We start from the raw sequence: 16242 nt of genomic DNA on the forward strand, positions 1-16242 counted from the left end.
TTTTGTGGCGTTGCCAGATCAGTAGCCAATGGTATGATGCGGGCCTTTTCATAAATTCAAAATAGCTTTAACTACATTGAGCTAGGAAGATGTTTATTGAAGTGTAGAAAACTATACATTTTACCATTGGCCTCCATTTACACAATCTTTATTAACTAAATTTCAAACATACAATTTCAATGCTGATATTTTCAATGGATATTGGGGGGGGGAGAAAAAAACATAAAAAGGAACAAAAAATATTGCGCAAATTGCGCATTGTTAATTAAACATTTCTTCAACAGTTAAGAATGTTTTTATGCTATATAATTAATTATAAATAATTGCCTAGGCTTAAACGCATTGAAAAACATTGGTTTTTCTTTTAATTGTATGTATCATTAATGCAGCTACTAGAATTACGTTATTCCCTCTTTCCTTCTCCATCATTTGTGTTGTATTTGGTCGCAGTAAAATGTGTGTATTAAAGCAAATATAATAAGCGTCTATTTCCACGCCTGCTTGAGCAATTTACGCGACGCCAAATGCCTAACAATCAACGAGCCCGATGTAAGAGCGACTAACACAATAGAAATAAGTATGTAGTCGAAGTCCTCTTTCAACAAATCGAATGTCTTTGAGGGCGCAACACGCGTAACAAATAAATCTGCAAGAAAGCACTGATTACTTAGCCATATTCATTATTAAATATATAAATGTTTTTACCTAAGCCAGTGGCCACGACTAGGCAGGTACTCTCTAGACCGCTGGGAGCGGTATAAATATTGCGCAAACGTGCAATCGTCTGATTGTAGTTGATAAAGTTCTCTGTAGGCAAAGGCAGCTCTGGTATGTAGGGTATTGCACCCTCTTCGCGACCTTGTGTCGTGGATGCAATGGGACGACGCGGATCGAGCAAGGCCCATGGCATTTCAATAATGGCGCCATTAGCAGTGCCAACTAATATTTGTAAAGAATGGAATTAATGGTTGAATTAAAGAGACAAAAAGAACGAATTATATTATACTCACTTAAAACATGCTTATTGGTAATGCCACGCTCGGTTATGGTCTCTCTCAAGGCTTCCACTACAGTGGGAATGATATATGACTGACGCTCGACAAGCGGCATCATCGGGGCCTTCAAAGAACTCCACACACTGCTATTGGCTTGCGTTTTACCCTCATATAACTCAATGGTAGCTGTAAGGCAAATATACACTGAGCAAAGTACAAAATATAGTAAGTCGGAACATACTTATCTCAGTGCGTCGCACTTTGTCATTATAATAGGAGTAGGCCAGCCAATTTTCCGAATGCACAATATGTACTGGCGGGCGCACTTTGCGATGCGTCATAGTGAATACAATAGATCCGGACACAACATCGATCAAGTACAGATTGAGAATGGCTGTGTAATAAAATATTATTAACAATTGGAGTTCTTAAATACCACAAACGTGCTCTTACATTTGTGCAGTGCATCCGGCGCTTGGGTAATGACAGCAACTAAATTGGGATTAATATACTTGTACAGTACTGAACGATCACCTAGCACGCGACCCTGAGAGTGCACATGCTCAATGGAGCTCTTGCCGGCGACTGCGACAATTTTTTGTTCGTTATTATGACCGCATAGGTGCACAGTCCAAATGGGCGTGGTGGACAGTTTCTGAATACGAGAATTGAAATCATTTAGCTTACGCATTAAAGAATACCACAACACACTTACTTCGCCCGCATATTTTACAAAGTAACCCGCTAGCTCTGATGTTTTCACATCCGCTGTATACAAATACATGCCATCCGCCTGGAAAAACAAACAAGTTATTATACAAAAGCATAACATTTTAGAAATGCTTGTAATTTACCAATTGGGTGGCGTGCTTTGGATGCACATGCACCTTATTTGTGGCATCCAGCAACAAAATGCCCTTCACAAAATCAGGCTCCGCCTCTGGCAGTAAGGAAAGCTGTTTGATTTGATAATCCAATTGCAAAAGACCACCTTCTGCAGCACGTCCAGTTATCGGGTTGAAACGATATAGCACGCCATTGCCAGTGCTCTGTTTAATAAAAGCACTTATACTTATTATTTATTTATGTCAAAATTATAGCATCATGCTTACCAGGTCCTTGGCCACAATTGTGCACAGCGGCTGAAGTGGGAAATGCTTGGATGTGCGTTGCACAATCAAACGCATATTTTCATCGTTTCCAAAGCCCACCACATTCGGTAAATATAGTTGCCAATGATGTTTGCCAATAATGTTATCAATGCCAAATATTTTGCCTGATCGTGTCAACAGCACCAGCATTTTGTGGAGACCAAAGGAGTCCCTAACCAGACCAGCACGTTGGGTATCAGTTGGTGGTGGACCCAAACCAATGACATGTAGAAATAGGCTCTTGATTTGGATAGCCTGCGTTGTAATACGACGCAAAAATGCGCTTGCAATATCAGCTGTTGATAAATCAAAAGTAATTGTTTGATTAACCGAGTCAACAAAATAAAGAAATTAAAAATCTACAAAAAAAGTAATTATTATTCAATTAAAATGAACAATTAATTTCAAATAATACAGAGAGAATTTGATCAGAATCCATTAACTTACTCTCAAAACCAGTAGCGTCCACTTTTAATATTTGGCAGCATTTTCGAGTATAATTTTAATTTAGAGTTATTAGTATTAGATTCGATAAGTAGTGCAAGATGACCCACAAATCTCCCTATATAGCCGTTCTGTTTCCCTTGGGTAATTTGGTTAGCTCAATGTCTTATATATGTATGAAAAACTCTTGGATCACTAAATAATGATTTAATAAAGAAATACTCTTGGGCCACCAAATCATCCGAAAGGAACTTTTAACCATATTTTTGATCCCGTCTGCACCTATGGTTCAGAGGTATATTTGTTAATATCCGCTTAACGTAGAAACTCACCAGATTTTCCCTTCATTTCATTTTCAAGGGTGCCCTCGGAGTCAGCTAAAGGCAGATCTATGAATTGTGAATCAACCACATTGGCTAACGCCTCTTCACGGACCCAACGCACACGATTTTGCTGTACTGCCACAATGGATTCGGCACTAGTGCTAAACACGAAGAGGCAACTCTTGCCATCGCCATTGCGTTTTAGTTTGCAGTCGAAGGACCGCAAGCTTGGCGTTCCATAATCTGCATTAAATGTCAAACTTTGATCCAGCTCTGGCACTGGGGCGCAATTATCCAGATAGGCGGCCTTGATTTTGAGCACCTGTACACCAAAAAAGTGTGAATTTGTTTATTTTCTTAAATATAAGCTACTTACGCCTTCTGCGAGATCACCATAGGCCACAATTTTGCGATAATTGAAGGTGCCAACTGCATAGCTGGAGCTTTGGAGTGTATCACATACAGTCTGTGCTTTGTTGACACTAACAAGCTTTCTATTGACCACCAAAACGCCATTTAGACCCTGCAAAAGTTTTGTTTTTATGTGCCTTTTTCTAGCTTTGCCATACTAACTTACCGCTAATGCTTGAACTTTACTCGTGGGCTCCGTATCCAGTGTTGTTGCAATGACTTGCGTGCTCTTGGCCACAAGATCTAAGCTGATGAGTTGCTTGCCATCTACACAAACGAAGAAAGTACCGCTCAGCAAACAGCTTTCGGGCTTAATCCAAGCTGCCATAATTTTGCTAGTGCTGCCGGTGGTATGGCCAGAAGTGCCAAAGTATGCTGTAACCTCAAGATGGCTGCGCCATGTGGGTACCACATGATAAAGCAAGGAATTGCTATAGAACCAATGTGCATCCTGTGCACGTTCGGTATTAAGCGGCATGACAGACCATTCCCACTCAATGGTTCCGGTGTTCGTGTTCCAGCCACGCACCAAGGCAGGCGCATGACCCTGAACTGTCAGCATATCGAATCCCAGGTGTGTTCCAACTGGAGCAGCGGCCGTATCACTGCTATCGTCGGCAAAGCCACTCACCTGCAGCAATTTGATATCGCCACGTGCCTTTTGCTCCAGCACCTGACGCCACCCAATCTCCCCTGTTTTGGGGCATATTGAGGCCACCACTTGTTCATGCGTTCCGAGCAGCAGACGCGGTTGAAAGTGATTCAAGTCGACGTGTATATGCTTTGCAGCGCCTACATGCATGCTGCGCCTATTTTAGAATTGTTATTTTATATTAAAACTATAAGAAACAATACCCAAGTTTATTAGCTTGCATACCAGTCAAACTTCTTTATCTGGTCCTCGTACAGTCCATTGACCACGACAGTGGTAGAGAGCAGTACCAGCATTGCCGAGGTTAGCGCACCGGCTAGAAAATGTGCATCTGCCATTGTGTGTTGTGGTTCCCGCTACGTGCTCTACCCTCTGTCAACTAAATTACGCGCAATCTATGCTTACTAACACGTTTTTAAGTTAGAAGTTTAAAAAAAAAAAATCTTCTAATCCGTGTTTTCCATAGTAAAAGCGAGGGGATGACTGTCAATTAGGAAAGACACGATAACACGTACTACTATCAATCGTGAGTATTTTATAATTAGATTTGAATGGGTAGCACTTTGCGGGTGTGACATAAGTACGGCATCACCACATAAGCAAGACCAAATTTTAAAAAATCCAAATAAAGATAAAAATGAAACCATTGACCATAAAACTTACAATTATGCAAAGTTAAAAGCTCATTGGTATATGAGTTACTGATAAGATTATAATGGATTAATGGCATTGAAGATTTATAACTACAACATAACATATATTTAAAATTTGAAATTTGGCGGGATGCTTTTTAACCATTTTAGAACATGCATTGTTTTATGTTTCTTTGCAATACGTAAAAATGAAAACATACCGCAACGCGTTAGTTTACCACGGTGAACTTTAAAAAACTAATATTAAAATAGGTTTATAACAGTGCTACCTATCACATAAATTGACAATCGCAAAACAGCTGCACACATATATAGAAACTTTGTATTTGCTATCGATACTTTATTGGTGTCGACAAAAAGAGCTTCTTTGTTTTCCTCGCCACTGCTCCCGACGTTTATTTATCTGAGATTCTGCAGAAATGCTGGAAAAGAAGAAGGTGGTTCAAGTGGAGTTCAAGCCGCGCGACGATGGCGTGGAGTTGGAGAATCAGTTTATAATGCGTTTTCCCAAGGTAACTTTGTCATTTTATTGTTTACACTTTCACGATATTCTTGAATTTTCTTTTGATGTTTCGGTGCTTAGGAATATGCAACTATAGTGCATGAGGCGATACAAGCAGGCAACGTAAAGGACAGACTGAGTATTCAACTTGATCAAGATTTGCGCTATGGTGAAGTACGTTTGGACGATAGACTCCTTTACTCCAAACTGGTCGATTTACCCACCATTGTGGAGAGTTACAAGACAATAGACAATAAAAGTTTCTATAAGTCCGCGGACATATGCCAACTGCTGATTTGCAAAGAGGATCCTGAAGATGAAACTGAGAAGGAGTCTCCTAACAAAAATAAGAAAAAAGATCCCAATAAAGTGGACAAGAAATATCTGTGGCCACATGGCATTACACCACCCTGCAAAAATGTTCGCAAGCGGCGCTTCCGAAAGACCCTTAAGAAGAAGAACGTGGAGGCCCCAGAAATTGAAAAGGAGGTCAAACATCTGTTACGCATCGACAACGAAGCTGTTCGCGTCGATTATGAGCTCATCAACGAGGAAGTGAAGCCGGGCGATGAGGCCGATCAGCCGGACCTAAAACCATACAACGAAGCAGATGAAACACAGGACGATACAATGCATGCCAGCGAGAAGACTATTAATGAAAGTACATCACAACGTGATATAAATGTGGAAACTGATGATGACGAGACAAGCAATTTCGCTACAGATCGTCTAGCCGATCCTCGCCTCGCCGCGCAGGAAATTTTCGGCGACGAATTGTCGACCACCGATTCTGAAGGTGAGGGTGGTCAGGGCAATCAGACGCGTGGTCCACGCCATGAAATGGAAGAGTCATCACGTCTTTCTGGCGATGATTCGCGCATGTCTGATTTCTTCGGTGGATCTGGTGCGGTTAGTCGTGGTGGGGACACCACTGGCACTGCAAAAATGGAGCATCAGGAATTCAACAAATCCATGTTTGGCCGCGATACGACAAACAGTCCCAAACTCAGTGCTGCTGGCTCTAGTTCAAATTTGGCTGCTCCGAGCGGATTCTACGACAGTGGCATGGGGACAAAACGCGGCGATGAATTCGATGCCATGATGGAGTTTGCCGACGACCCCCAACCGCAATATTCGCAGCAACAGGTGCAGGAGAAGATCAGTCTATTGACTCGTCAAATCAGTGACTTAAAGGCACAACAAGCACAAAAATCAACAGAAATTGCTTCAATACAAAATGCGACACTGAAACAGCGCATGCAAGAAACTTTGGACAATTTGTACACTCAGGTAATTGAGCGAGAACTGGAGCTCAAGGAATTTGAGAACATGCTGGAATCGTAAGCATGGATAATGTAAGCGCTTTATCTTTTTTACATAAGATAGAAAATTACTAATTTTAACATAACAAAAAATCGGACTATGAATTTCCAGCAATTACCGAACAAAAGAGTTCGCATTTACAAAACTTCAGGAGCATCTGGAATTCGTAAAACTTTAAACCATGCATATAATTTCAATTTTATTTTTTTTTTTAAATTCAAATGTTGGTAATTGAAGACTCAATAATGAAAACAAACTAAGAATATGACCAAATTGATCCATTTTTTGGGGAAATGATATGATATTTTCTATTTAATATTAAATAAATATAATAATTTAAACGTTGTTCAATTAGAGCAGCATTTTTCCCATTTATTAATTTTAATAATTCATAGACAACGACCGTTTAACCGGTCTGCAAAAAACGTATTTCTGAAAGGCCTTAGTGTTTGGAATTCAGGCAAGTAGGGCATTGCCACTGCAAAATGGTTATCATTCGTATTATCTTACCCATCTATCGATTTGTAGCCTTCAAATGTAATGTTGGCCGTGATTCGCACAAAGTAATTCAATATTCTACTCTATTAGTTGTCTTAGTCTTTGCTAATTGTAATTTTTTTATTGGCATTCGTAGGCTCTACAAAGTACTAAAACTATAAACAATGCAATTGTCAAAGATCTATATTTAGATAGCTGGGTTCCTAGGCCCTACATTTTACTTAAAGGCTATGGAAATAAGTGTGTATAGATACAAAAAACTACGTATAGTATTCGAGCTTTTATCCGAAATCGGATACTAAATGCAAATTAAAAAATTTGTGACAGAAATTTGAGCAGCGCTCTTAAGGCTTTTATACTGTTGAAGATTCGTATTGTTTTCGTTGTGTCTGGTGGAGAATGGTCGATAGTAGTTATATGGAATGGATTATGGATAATGGCTTTTAGTAAACAAAAAAGAGAGGCGTGAGTTGTGAGCTCACCAGCTCAGCTCGTCGGGCAACCCGCCGGGGTATTCACCAGTTAAGCAAGCAGTGCAATGACCCGTCATTCTCTTATCCCCTCCTCCGCTCGTCTGTCGCTTTAACTGGACCGCCTGAACAAGTCCCTCAACACTTAAGTATTGGAGCGTGTCAGCGCCCACATGACGAGCCAGCTGCTTGGCGTCCAGCTTGTTGGCGATAAGCTCTTCTCGAGTGGGTATATTGATGCCCATGTAACATGGATATTGCAGCGGTGGACTGGCAATGCGTATATGCACCTCCTTGGCGCCGGCATCGCGCAACAACTTGATGATGGGTCCAATGGTGTTGCCACGGACTATTGAGTCGTCGATTAAGACCAGTCGCTTGCCGGCCACATTTTCCGAAAGAGCGCCGAATTTCTTGGCCACACCCAATTGTCGCAAACGCGTCGACGGCTGTATAAAAGTGCGTCCCACATAGCGATTGCGACAGAGCACTTCGGCAAATTCTAGACCGGATTCGCGGGCATATCCGTGTGCTGCCGCCGTTCCAGACTCAGGCACTGAGCTCACAATGTCGGCCTCGGTGGGGGCCTCACGCCACAACTGTCGACCGCATTGCATGCGCACCGAGTAGACCATCTGACCCTCGAAGATGCTGTCACCACGGGCAAAGTAGACATACTCAAATATGCAGAAGGCCATGCGTTTGAAGTCCGGCCTTTCCACAATATCCACAGTTCGGTAGCCACTGCGAGTCAGCTCCACAATCTCGCCGGGCTCGACTTCACGCACATAACGAGCGCCAATCGAGAGGAAGCCACAGCTCTCGCTGGACACCACCCAGCCATCGGCTCGTGTCTCCGCGCTTGCACCATGCCCCGCATTAATGGGCACAATCTTGCCAATGCACAGAGGCCGATTTCCATAGGTATCCCGTACAGCATATATCTTGTCCTTCAGCATGATGACAAGGGAGTAGGAGAGCGGTGCCAGCGTCATAAAGTGACGAATGCGTGCCGGCCAGTTGGGACCATCGTTTTCCGATACATCCTCGGGTGCACAGCACAATGATTGAGCTATCAATTCACTGTCGCTATGTGTGGAGAGGCCGACACCACGTGTAAGGACCTCGCGCCGCAGAGACTCATTGTTCACCAGCTCGCCGTTGTGGGCCAAGGCCAAAGGTCCATGAGCTGTGTGCACCACAAATGGCTGGCAATTGACCACCTCCGATCCTCCAGCCGTGGAGTACCGTGTATGCCCAATGCCCAGATTGCCACGCAACTTTTTCATGCTTTCTTCATTGAAAAGGGTGCTGATCATGCCCATGCCTTTATGAACATTAAAGTTCTTTCCAGATTTGCCCTCGCTCGTAGCAATGCCAGCCGATTCTTGGCCCCGATGTTGCAAAGCCACCAGACCCAGACAGACAACATGTGCGATATCTATCTGCGTGGGCCAATCTCCGCAAGCAATTGCGCCAAATACGCCACACTCGTGGGTTAAACCGGTCAGCTCCTTGCATTCGGCTATCGAAGTCGGTGGTGTTGTCGTGCCGTCGTATTGAACTTGGCGCACATGTTGCTGCTCCCCCTTTGCCTGCCCCTCGTTGCTGCTACGGGCGCTGCAGTTTGACATGATGCTGGTATCAAAACTGCGAAAAGCTTTTGGAGTCCGATAAGCGTGTGTTGCAGTTTAAGTCTAGCTTCGAAATGTCTTACCTTTTGATTTACGCAACTATTTTATAGTTAAACGAAAAACTTAACAAAAAAGAAATAAAAACACGCCTGGCCCGAGCAAGCTTAACTCGCACAAGCACACACATACAGACGCAATTGAAGCACGCGACCGACCGATCATTCACAATAGTTGAGGTGTAAAACCAACGGTGAATTACTGGCGGTTAGTCGTGACACCAACCACCTTACATATTGTATTCTTATTGGACACCAGTACTGGTATCTTTGTTTATTGTTAGACATTGCTGTCTGGTACGTGCATCTTTCCGTTTGATCGATAAGATATAAGCCACTTAAAAACTTCACCCAAACCAATTACTACTCACGCCGTGATTATTCAAGCTAAACAGAAGCAATTAAAGCACGTGAACGTTCACAATCGATAGTGTAATTAGCTTTCAGTGAACTGTGAACACTTAGCTGTGACACAACCCTTAGTAGAAAAAACTAATTGGCAGCAAATAAACAATTTGATTTCAGTTGTTGGAATTAACGGTGTTTAATTCGAGTGTCTAAGTACAAGTGCCTAGTCATGTACGTGCATCTTTCAGCATATTCGATAAGATATAAGCCACTTAAAAATCATTAAAAAAAAAACAACTATTCACAGCTTTTTACGTCGCTCGTAAAGAAGGGATCATCTCTCAGCTTTAGATTCTCAGCACTGTCCAATTTAAGTTTAGCCTCTTCAATATCAGCTTTTATTGCCGTAATTAATGCCTCCAAGGAATCGAAGTTGCGCTCAGGTCGTAAGAAGCCCACAATGCAGATTTTTAATGTATTGCCATATAAATCACAATTGTAGTTGTGAAGTATGTGGGTTTCAACACTCTTCTCCTTGTTATTGTAGAACGGATTCCAGCCCACGCTCATTACCATTTTGTGCACCTCGCCATTGTTTATATTAGCCCAGCCATAGTAGGCACCAGTAATAAAAGATTCAGGCAGCGATCTGACGACCTCCAAAGGAAAGTTAGCTGGCAAGAAAAAATACATGTATACGCATAGATTCTTATCGTGTGTAGTGACCTTTGCTGTACAACAGCTTATGCAAACCTGTGGGAATGCCCAGCTCCTTGGATCCACGTTTAAAGCCCGGCGTCACTTCACCGCTCACAAATAAAGGCAGATGGGTTAACATATTATTTATCGCACAGTCTATGGATTTGTGGTTGCGGTTTCGGAGTATCAATTTCAGTGGGTGTTTTACTCTCCGTGTTGTGGCGCCGATCGCTTGACGTGCAAATTGCCTAATAGCTTTGGTTTACAAGCAGGCGTTCTTTATTTTCGTTGTTAATGTACTACTCACACAACTAACAACTTTACTTGATCCATTGATCATTTCCTAGCCCTTTTATATCAAAACATCAGATATACGCAGTTACCAGCTGTTACAGCAAGCGTTGCCACTGGAGTTGAAAAATGGCCCGCCGGCTGCCACTTTATCGAAAAACACAGGGCTGTTATTCACTTGCACGGCATGAGAAGGCGAGTGATTATCTAAACATTTATTTCCAGTAAAAATGAACTTGAGCAATAGAATTTTGAATAAAAAGCTAACGGAGTGTGCTTATAAATGCTTGGGTAAGTCATAATATTGAAATAAGATACACAGCACTCCTAAGCAATCGCACACTTTCATCAGTCACATTTTCAACGAAGCCGATTCAGCAAGCTCCTGCAGCCGCAGCCGCGGCCACCACCTCGCCCGGCGGTTCCCAAACCCAACAGGATGCAGCTGTAAGCAACAATACTAGTCCTGCTCGAAAGCCTCTTGTGCCGCCACATTATCGCTTCGTCTATCCAGAGTTCCTGCCTGATCCAAAAATTGAATGGCGCAACAATATTCGCGAGAAATTGGAGCGGCTGGACATGTTAGACCGCCGACGACAGATTGATTTGCCCGAATTTTATGTGGGTTCTATCTTGGCCGTGACCAGCTCGGATCCTCATGCAGCTGGCAAAGTGAGCCGCTTTGTGGGTATTTGCATACATCGCGAGAAATGTGGACTCCGAGCCCGATTTATTCTGCGTAACGTGATCGACCATCAGGGTGTAGAGGTGGTCTACGAATTGTACGATCCTACGATACAAAAGGTGGAAGTCTTGCGCCTGGAGAAACGTCTCGACGATAGTCTTTTCTATTTGCGTGACGCCCTTCCCGAATATAGCACGTTCGATGAAAACATGGATGCCGAACATCTAGAGGAGGGGACGCCGGTTCCAGTAAATGATATAAAAGTGGTATTACGACCACGTCCCTGGTTGGAACGCTGGGAGCGGCAGAATTTGCTCGGTGTGGCCAATATAGATCAATACATTAAGGAGAAGCACCGCAAATCGGCATTGAAGGTGCAAAAACCTTGGGAGAAGTTCGATTTAATGAAACAATATCGCTCGACCATACCAGAAGAGGAGCAGAAGGAAATCTTTGCGGAGGTGCACACTGAGCTGCATACTTTGGAACTGCAACGCAAGCGTAACAAGCGCAAGCGCACCTTTATAAAACCGAAACAGTTGGCGTAGAAACTGCATTTGTTATCCCACTAGTAATAAAATAAAAAGTGTTGACTTTCTCATATGGATGTGTGATTAACATGGGTAATGCTAGTGGGTTTATTAGTCATAAGTTTTGGATCTATAATCTAAAAGCATTATAATTTACACAGAAAGCTACGCAATGTGCCACAAACGAAAAAATCAATAGACGCGGTATTTATAAAAGTTTATAAATGAAACTGTCGCATTCCAGCCAATAATGGTGACGACGAGATATAGCAGAAAGATAATGGGCAGGGCGATGAGTATAAGTCGCGTATTCTTCAAATGCGGTATGCCTGCAGACAAATAAATCATTAGCTAAACATTTCGGAATATTTAAGTAAATGTTGCCTTACAGTTGTAGCCCAAGAAGGTGATGTAGACATAATAACTCATCGCGAGTAGCCAGAAACTATTGCCAAGAAAACGAGAAATGAACCACGATTGGCTAATAAGCCAGTTGTAAAAAAATAACTGAATAAAATGCAACAGCATCAGCGGCGGGAAGAACGCATTTAGATGTACATCAAAGGCATATCCCCATTCAATATCCGGCTCTAGATTGCTTGCACGCAAATACCGATTCGTGACAGCCCAGAAAAATGAGGCTATGATGACACCCGCAAAAATGCAATCCACAAACACAACATAGAATATAAAGGATATGCTCTGCCAAGGGGACAATCCCAACACATAGGCAAAACCTACAGAAGTAACTGAAAACGAAATCGTGTCATTATTATTAAGTCAAACGGAATCAGAATTTTACGTACCACATAGACAAATGATCAACAGCACTAGAAATGCAGGATCGTCTCGCGCAAATTGTGATTTTGTTTGTTTCCTATAATTGAAGTTCCTATATACTTTCTGTGGCGCTATAAACAAATAAACCATTTGCCAGAGCGCAAATTCGAAGTCCATTTGATTGAATTTGAGTAAACGTCGCAAATATTTGTAGCTTTTTGTAGTCGCGGAGAGGCAATCTTTGCGATAGTTTATGGGCGGCGGTAGCGGAGATTGGGCCCGCGAGGCGGATGTATAGCCCGAGACAACGGATGGCGTTGGTGATGTCGTATATTTAACATGACTATATTGACTCATTATTGTAGTGGCTTTAATAAATGAAACGTAAACTTTTAGCAAGATTCATGCTACCACTGAACAGCTGACGCGTTTTCTGTTGCCACCTAATCAAAAATGACTCGGGGTGGCAAAGTGCTGCAACATGATTAGTGCTGTGTAATTTCAGCAGAGTGTTCAAGTGTAGATGGCGCTGAAGTTCTGATAATTTGTTCAACTACTAGATGGTGCTAGAGTAACTAACGGTTTTATATATTTTTGAACTTTTATTATATTCACGTTTTTATGACTTGATCAAAGAAATAAATGGAAGTTCTAGTACGTTTTTCGATACAACATTTTGCAACGTTAGAAAACCTCTGGTAAATTTCATAAAAGCTTGACGAATTAGTTAGTTGCCGAAATAACACTCATTATTGTAAAACCAAAATATAATAAAAATATATTTTTATATATATAATTATAATATAATATACTTATAATTATAATATACTATAACTGCAGTATAGATAAAGAGTAAACAAATGCTTGGAAGTGAAGAGTTAAAGGAAAATTTTGGCAGTCCTAAGCAAACAGTTGTTTACAAAAGTCAAATGTTTTTTCACCCGCAAAAACAATTTACTTCGTGTGAATGGAATGGCATATATATTCAAAAGATTTTTGCTTTCCACACGTCTTGTTCAGATCTGTGCAATGAGACCTAGCATTGAATGACTACTAATGTTCATATAAAAAACCTCTTGGCAAGATTAGAAACTTATAGCGAAAGTACTAAGTCTGACATAAATTCTGATTATGATTAAAATTGACATAAAACTTAATGAAATTTTTTCAGAACAATGCTTTTATAAATAAGCTGAGAATCTACATGCATATGTATTATGGGTTTTTTTTATAGTGTAACACACCATTTGTGTATTTAAAATGAAACCAATGGCCAGCTTAATGATTTTTCGGGAGAGCAAATTTAAAGAACAGGTTTATTCTTGACTGATGAAATTTTGTAAACGATATAGCAGCTAAGCGTCAGAAGATACATACTTAAATAAAACTTGAAATCATTAAAAAGCCTGGGAGTAGACCTTACCTCGACTTTTGCAGATATCTATTGTCGTTTTGGCTTGAGCGACTTTCTCTTTTACGTAAACACTGATAGTGTCTTATAATTAAAGTAGCCTAGGGATCTATGACTTTCGATGAAATACTGCCTATATGTTATGTTTCAACAACTAGCAATTCGTTAGCCACTTGGGGATACCCTCCACACAGTATAAGCTTTGTTTTTTTGTTGGCGCGCATTACATTTTAGGAATTACATATGTCCACAGTTTAGGGGACGTGCGGGCACAATTCAGTGGAAGAGGCTGGATTCAGCTGCTGCGCCTGCGCCGTCGCCCTCGCCTCAATTAAGGCATCATTCATGGCAGGCATTGCTCAGCACAGACCCCAGACGGCCGGCGATTTATGGCACAACGTCCAAGCAATTGCGCTGAAAACAAAAAGCAATCTTTATCACATTTATTGCAAGGACTATTGTCGTTGGCAAAGCGGTCGAACAGGAGACAAAGGGCGAGCGGGTGCCAAGGCAGACGTATGAAGAAAAGGTCAAACGGCTGCCAACAACAATGATCCGTGCAGGACATAAAGGCAGCAAGGAGCGCGCGCGCATTCCAGAGACACAAGAAAAGGTGCCGCGCGCAACTCTGAGGTCGTCTTAGAGGTCAAGTTTAGACTTACTTAGGCATGTCACAGAGGTCCCGGGCTGGCCATTGATTTGCTATTCAACCTTTCTGCTGCTCAGTTTTCAGTTTTCACTCAAGTTGTAATTTCCGAGTGAGTGCAATGCCCGGGGGTTGGTTTTCCTTCTCTCGATCCTTTCGAGTGCATTTTGGGCGATCCATCTTGTCCGGCCAGGACATTTCCGGATTGCGCAGACAATTGTAATGCGGCAACAATTGCGAATGGTTATTGGTTTTTTAGCTCATGTTACCTTTTTGTTATTTGCTCAAAACAGGACACAAACAGCCAGCGATCCATTGCAGACAAATGGCCAATTCGTCCATTCATGCTGGATGTCAGAAAAACATTTAATGTTAGCAAAGACAGCCGCCAGTTTTGGCGCCCATAAAAATTAAACAAAAATTAAGCGTAAACATGAGAATTCTGTCACATAAATCCCAAGCGGCAAGCGGCAAGCTGCACCCCAACTCCGACACCGACACCGCCACCGACACCAACTCTGACTATATTTAGTCCTTTGTCGATGCAATAACAACAACACCAGTCGAGTGGCAGCTGTTTAGTCCTCCTCCTTCGAAATTACAAAATTAGTGCAGGCTGCTGAGACCTCGAGTCGGTTGAGTTATGCACTGCTGAGGCCGCTACTTGATTAACACATGTCCTGGCGCTGCCGCTGCTGTAGCCTCTGTTCGAGGACAACATGCGGGCGTGTCCCGAACAAGTCAGTTTCGTGCTCGTGCCTGCCAGAAAGGGTCAAAGCAACACATGCGATGCAGTGCCAGTAGTCGCGAGCGATGGGAACTATATGTTAATGCTTAGTTTGTTGATGCTCTTAACTCATTCATTATGAATTGCCGGCATGGAGGTGTTAAGCCTTACATAAGAAAACCAATGTAGCGAGGGCGTGGCCGAGATGTACATCAAAATATTCAATGGAGAGTGCTGCCGAATTTTCTAAATATTTTAAAGCATACGTCGCTTTTGCAGTTAGTTTGTTGCCCAGAATGTTAGTTTTTATGATACTTATACTTATAAATGCAATTCTGAAAATATTGCTTTGAATGAGAGGTAGAAACAGATTAAAAAACATAAATTCCTAAATATTCCTAATATCGTTTCAATATAAATACCAAAAATTAACAAAATCTGTTTGTTACTATTATAATTTAAACCGAATAACACTTTGTGTGAATATGTACTAATATTTTGTTTTAGAGATAATCTTTTCTGAGCCAACTTTTTTATGCATTTTAAGTTCCTGTTCTAAATAGATGTTCATGTCTTTTTTCAATTAATAAGGCTTTACTTTCACGTTCATATTTCTTCTTCTCTGCAGGCAGATAAATGAAGATTATTTAAGCAAATTATCTTTGCTTAAAATCGGCTGCAACTTATGGCCAAGTTTAATAGAGTTTAATAAAATTTGACACCCCAATGTATTTCTTGTTAATTTATGTTTATAGGATGCAGACAAGAATCTGCAATCAAAGGTTTTATTTATTTATGTCAACAAACATTGACTGTCGACATAGGAGGAAAATGTATAAAAATTATAAAAACCATCTTTTAAGCTAGAAAAGCCTAAGAAGGAGAAATTGTATAATTAAAATAAAAACTAGAATGTTTTAGATTCTTACTATACTTTAACTAATTATTTCTTTCTTGCACAATTATTAAACTTGAAAAATAGAGTTGTTCGCATAAGAATTAGAATTTATAGT

General features: G+C 41.4%; 6 protein-coding genes across 8 annotated transcripts; 2 read left to right on the forward strand and 4 right to left on the reverse strand.

Moving 5' to 3' along the window:
- Positions 1-138: 138 nt before the first annotated feature.
- On the reverse strand, positions 139-4472 carry LOC115623418 (ER membrane protein complex subunit 1). Of its 2 annotated transcripts, XM_030517736.1 has the most exons (13): positions 4202-4472; positions 3491-4133; positions 3290-3436; positions 2923-3235; positions 2594-2614; positions 2108-2442; positions 1850-2044; positions 1711-1788; positions 1449-1650; positions 1237-1389; positions 1011-1181; positions 706-939; positions 139-646 (listed from the first exon to the last, which is right to left on the reverse strand). In XM_030517736.1, exons 1-13 carry the CDS (start codon positions 4312-4314, stop codon positions 486-488), a joined length of 2766 nt encoding a protein of 921 aa, XP_030373596.1. In that variant the 5' UTR covers positions 4315-4472; the 3' UTR covers positions 139-485. The 2 variants fall into 2 exon arrangements, with proteins under 2 accessions (XP_030373596.1, XP_030373597.1); XM_030517737.1 differs by lacking the exon at positions 2594-2614 and having other exon boundaries at positions 486-646; positions 4202-4471.
- A 532-nt stretch (positions 4473-5004) lies between these two features.
- Positions 5005-6739, forward strand: LOC115624020 (transcription initiation factor TFIID subunit 7). 2 transcript variants are annotated; one of them, XM_030518596.1, is made up of 3 exons: positions 5005-5141; positions 5213-6486; positions 6566-6739. In XM_030518596.1, exons 1-2 carry the CDS (start codon positions 5049-5051, stop codon positions 6473-6475), a joined length of 1356 nt encoding a protein of 451 aa, XP_030374456.1. In that variant the 5' UTR covers positions 5005-5048; the 3' UTR covers positions 6476-6486; positions 6566-6739. The 2 variants fall into 2 exon arrangements, with proteins under 2 accessions (XP_030374456.1, XP_030374455.1); XM_030518595.1 differs by having other exon boundaries at positions 5213-6739.
- A 299-nt stretch (positions 6740-7038) lies between these two features.
- Positions 7039-9269, reverse strand: LOC115624019 (amidophosphoribosyltransferase). The gene is made up of 2 exons (XM_030518594.1): positions 9140-9269; positions 7039-9082 (listed from the first exon to the last, which is right to left on the reverse strand). Exon 2 carries the CDS (start codon positions 9054-9056, stop codon positions 7431-7433), a length of 1626 nt encoding a protein of 541 aa, XP_030374454.1. The 5' UTR covers positions 9057-9082; positions 9140-9269; the 3' UTR covers positions 7039-7430.
- A 376-nt stretch (positions 9270-9645) lies between these two features.
- On the reverse strand, positions 9646-10587 carry LOC115623357 (putative riboflavin kinase). The gene is made up of 3 exons (XM_030517641.1): positions 10467-10587; positions 10214-10407; positions 9646-10134 (listed from the first exon to the last, which is right to left on the reverse strand). The coding sequence occupies exons 1-3, from the start codon at positions 10490-10492 to the stop codon at positions 9758-9760; spliced, it is 597 nt and encodes a 198-aa protein (XP_030373501.1). The 5' UTR covers positions 10493-10587; the 3' UTR covers positions 9646-9757.
- Positions 10588-10621: 34 nt separating this feature from the next.
- On the forward strand, positions 10622-11738 carry LOC115623355 (39S ribosomal protein L19, mitochondrial). The gene is made up of 2 exons (XM_030517638.1): positions 10622-10741; positions 10803-11738. The coding sequence occupies exons 1-2, from the start codon at positions 10681-10683 to the stop codon at positions 11681-11683; spliced, it is 942 nt and encodes a 313-aa protein (XP_030373498.1). The 5' UTR covers positions 10622-10680; the 3' UTR covers positions 11684-11738.
- Positions 11734-12872, reverse strand: LOC115623356 (protein unc-50 homolog). The gene is made up of 3 exons (XM_030517640.1): positions 12472-12872; positions 12055-12414; positions 11734-11994 (listed from the first exon to the last, which is right to left on the reverse strand). Exons 1-3 carry the CDS (start codon positions 12800-12802, stop codon positions 11858-11860), a joined length of 828 nt encoding a protein of 275 aa, XP_030373500.1. The 5' UTR covers positions 12803-12872; the 3' UTR covers positions 11734-11857.
- Positions 12873-16242: the final 3370 nt, after the last annotated feature.

This window comes from Scaptodrosophila lebanonensis, unplaced genomic scaffold (genome assembly GCF_003285725.1).
Source record: "Scaptodrosophila lebanonensis strain 11010-0011.00,11010-0021.00 unplaced genomic scaffold, SlebRS2 tig00000053-arrow-pilon, whole genome shotgun sequence".
Taxonomy (NCBI): Eukaryota; Metazoa; Arthropoda; class Insecta; order Diptera; family Drosophilidae; genus Scaptodrosophila; species Scaptodrosophila lebanonensis.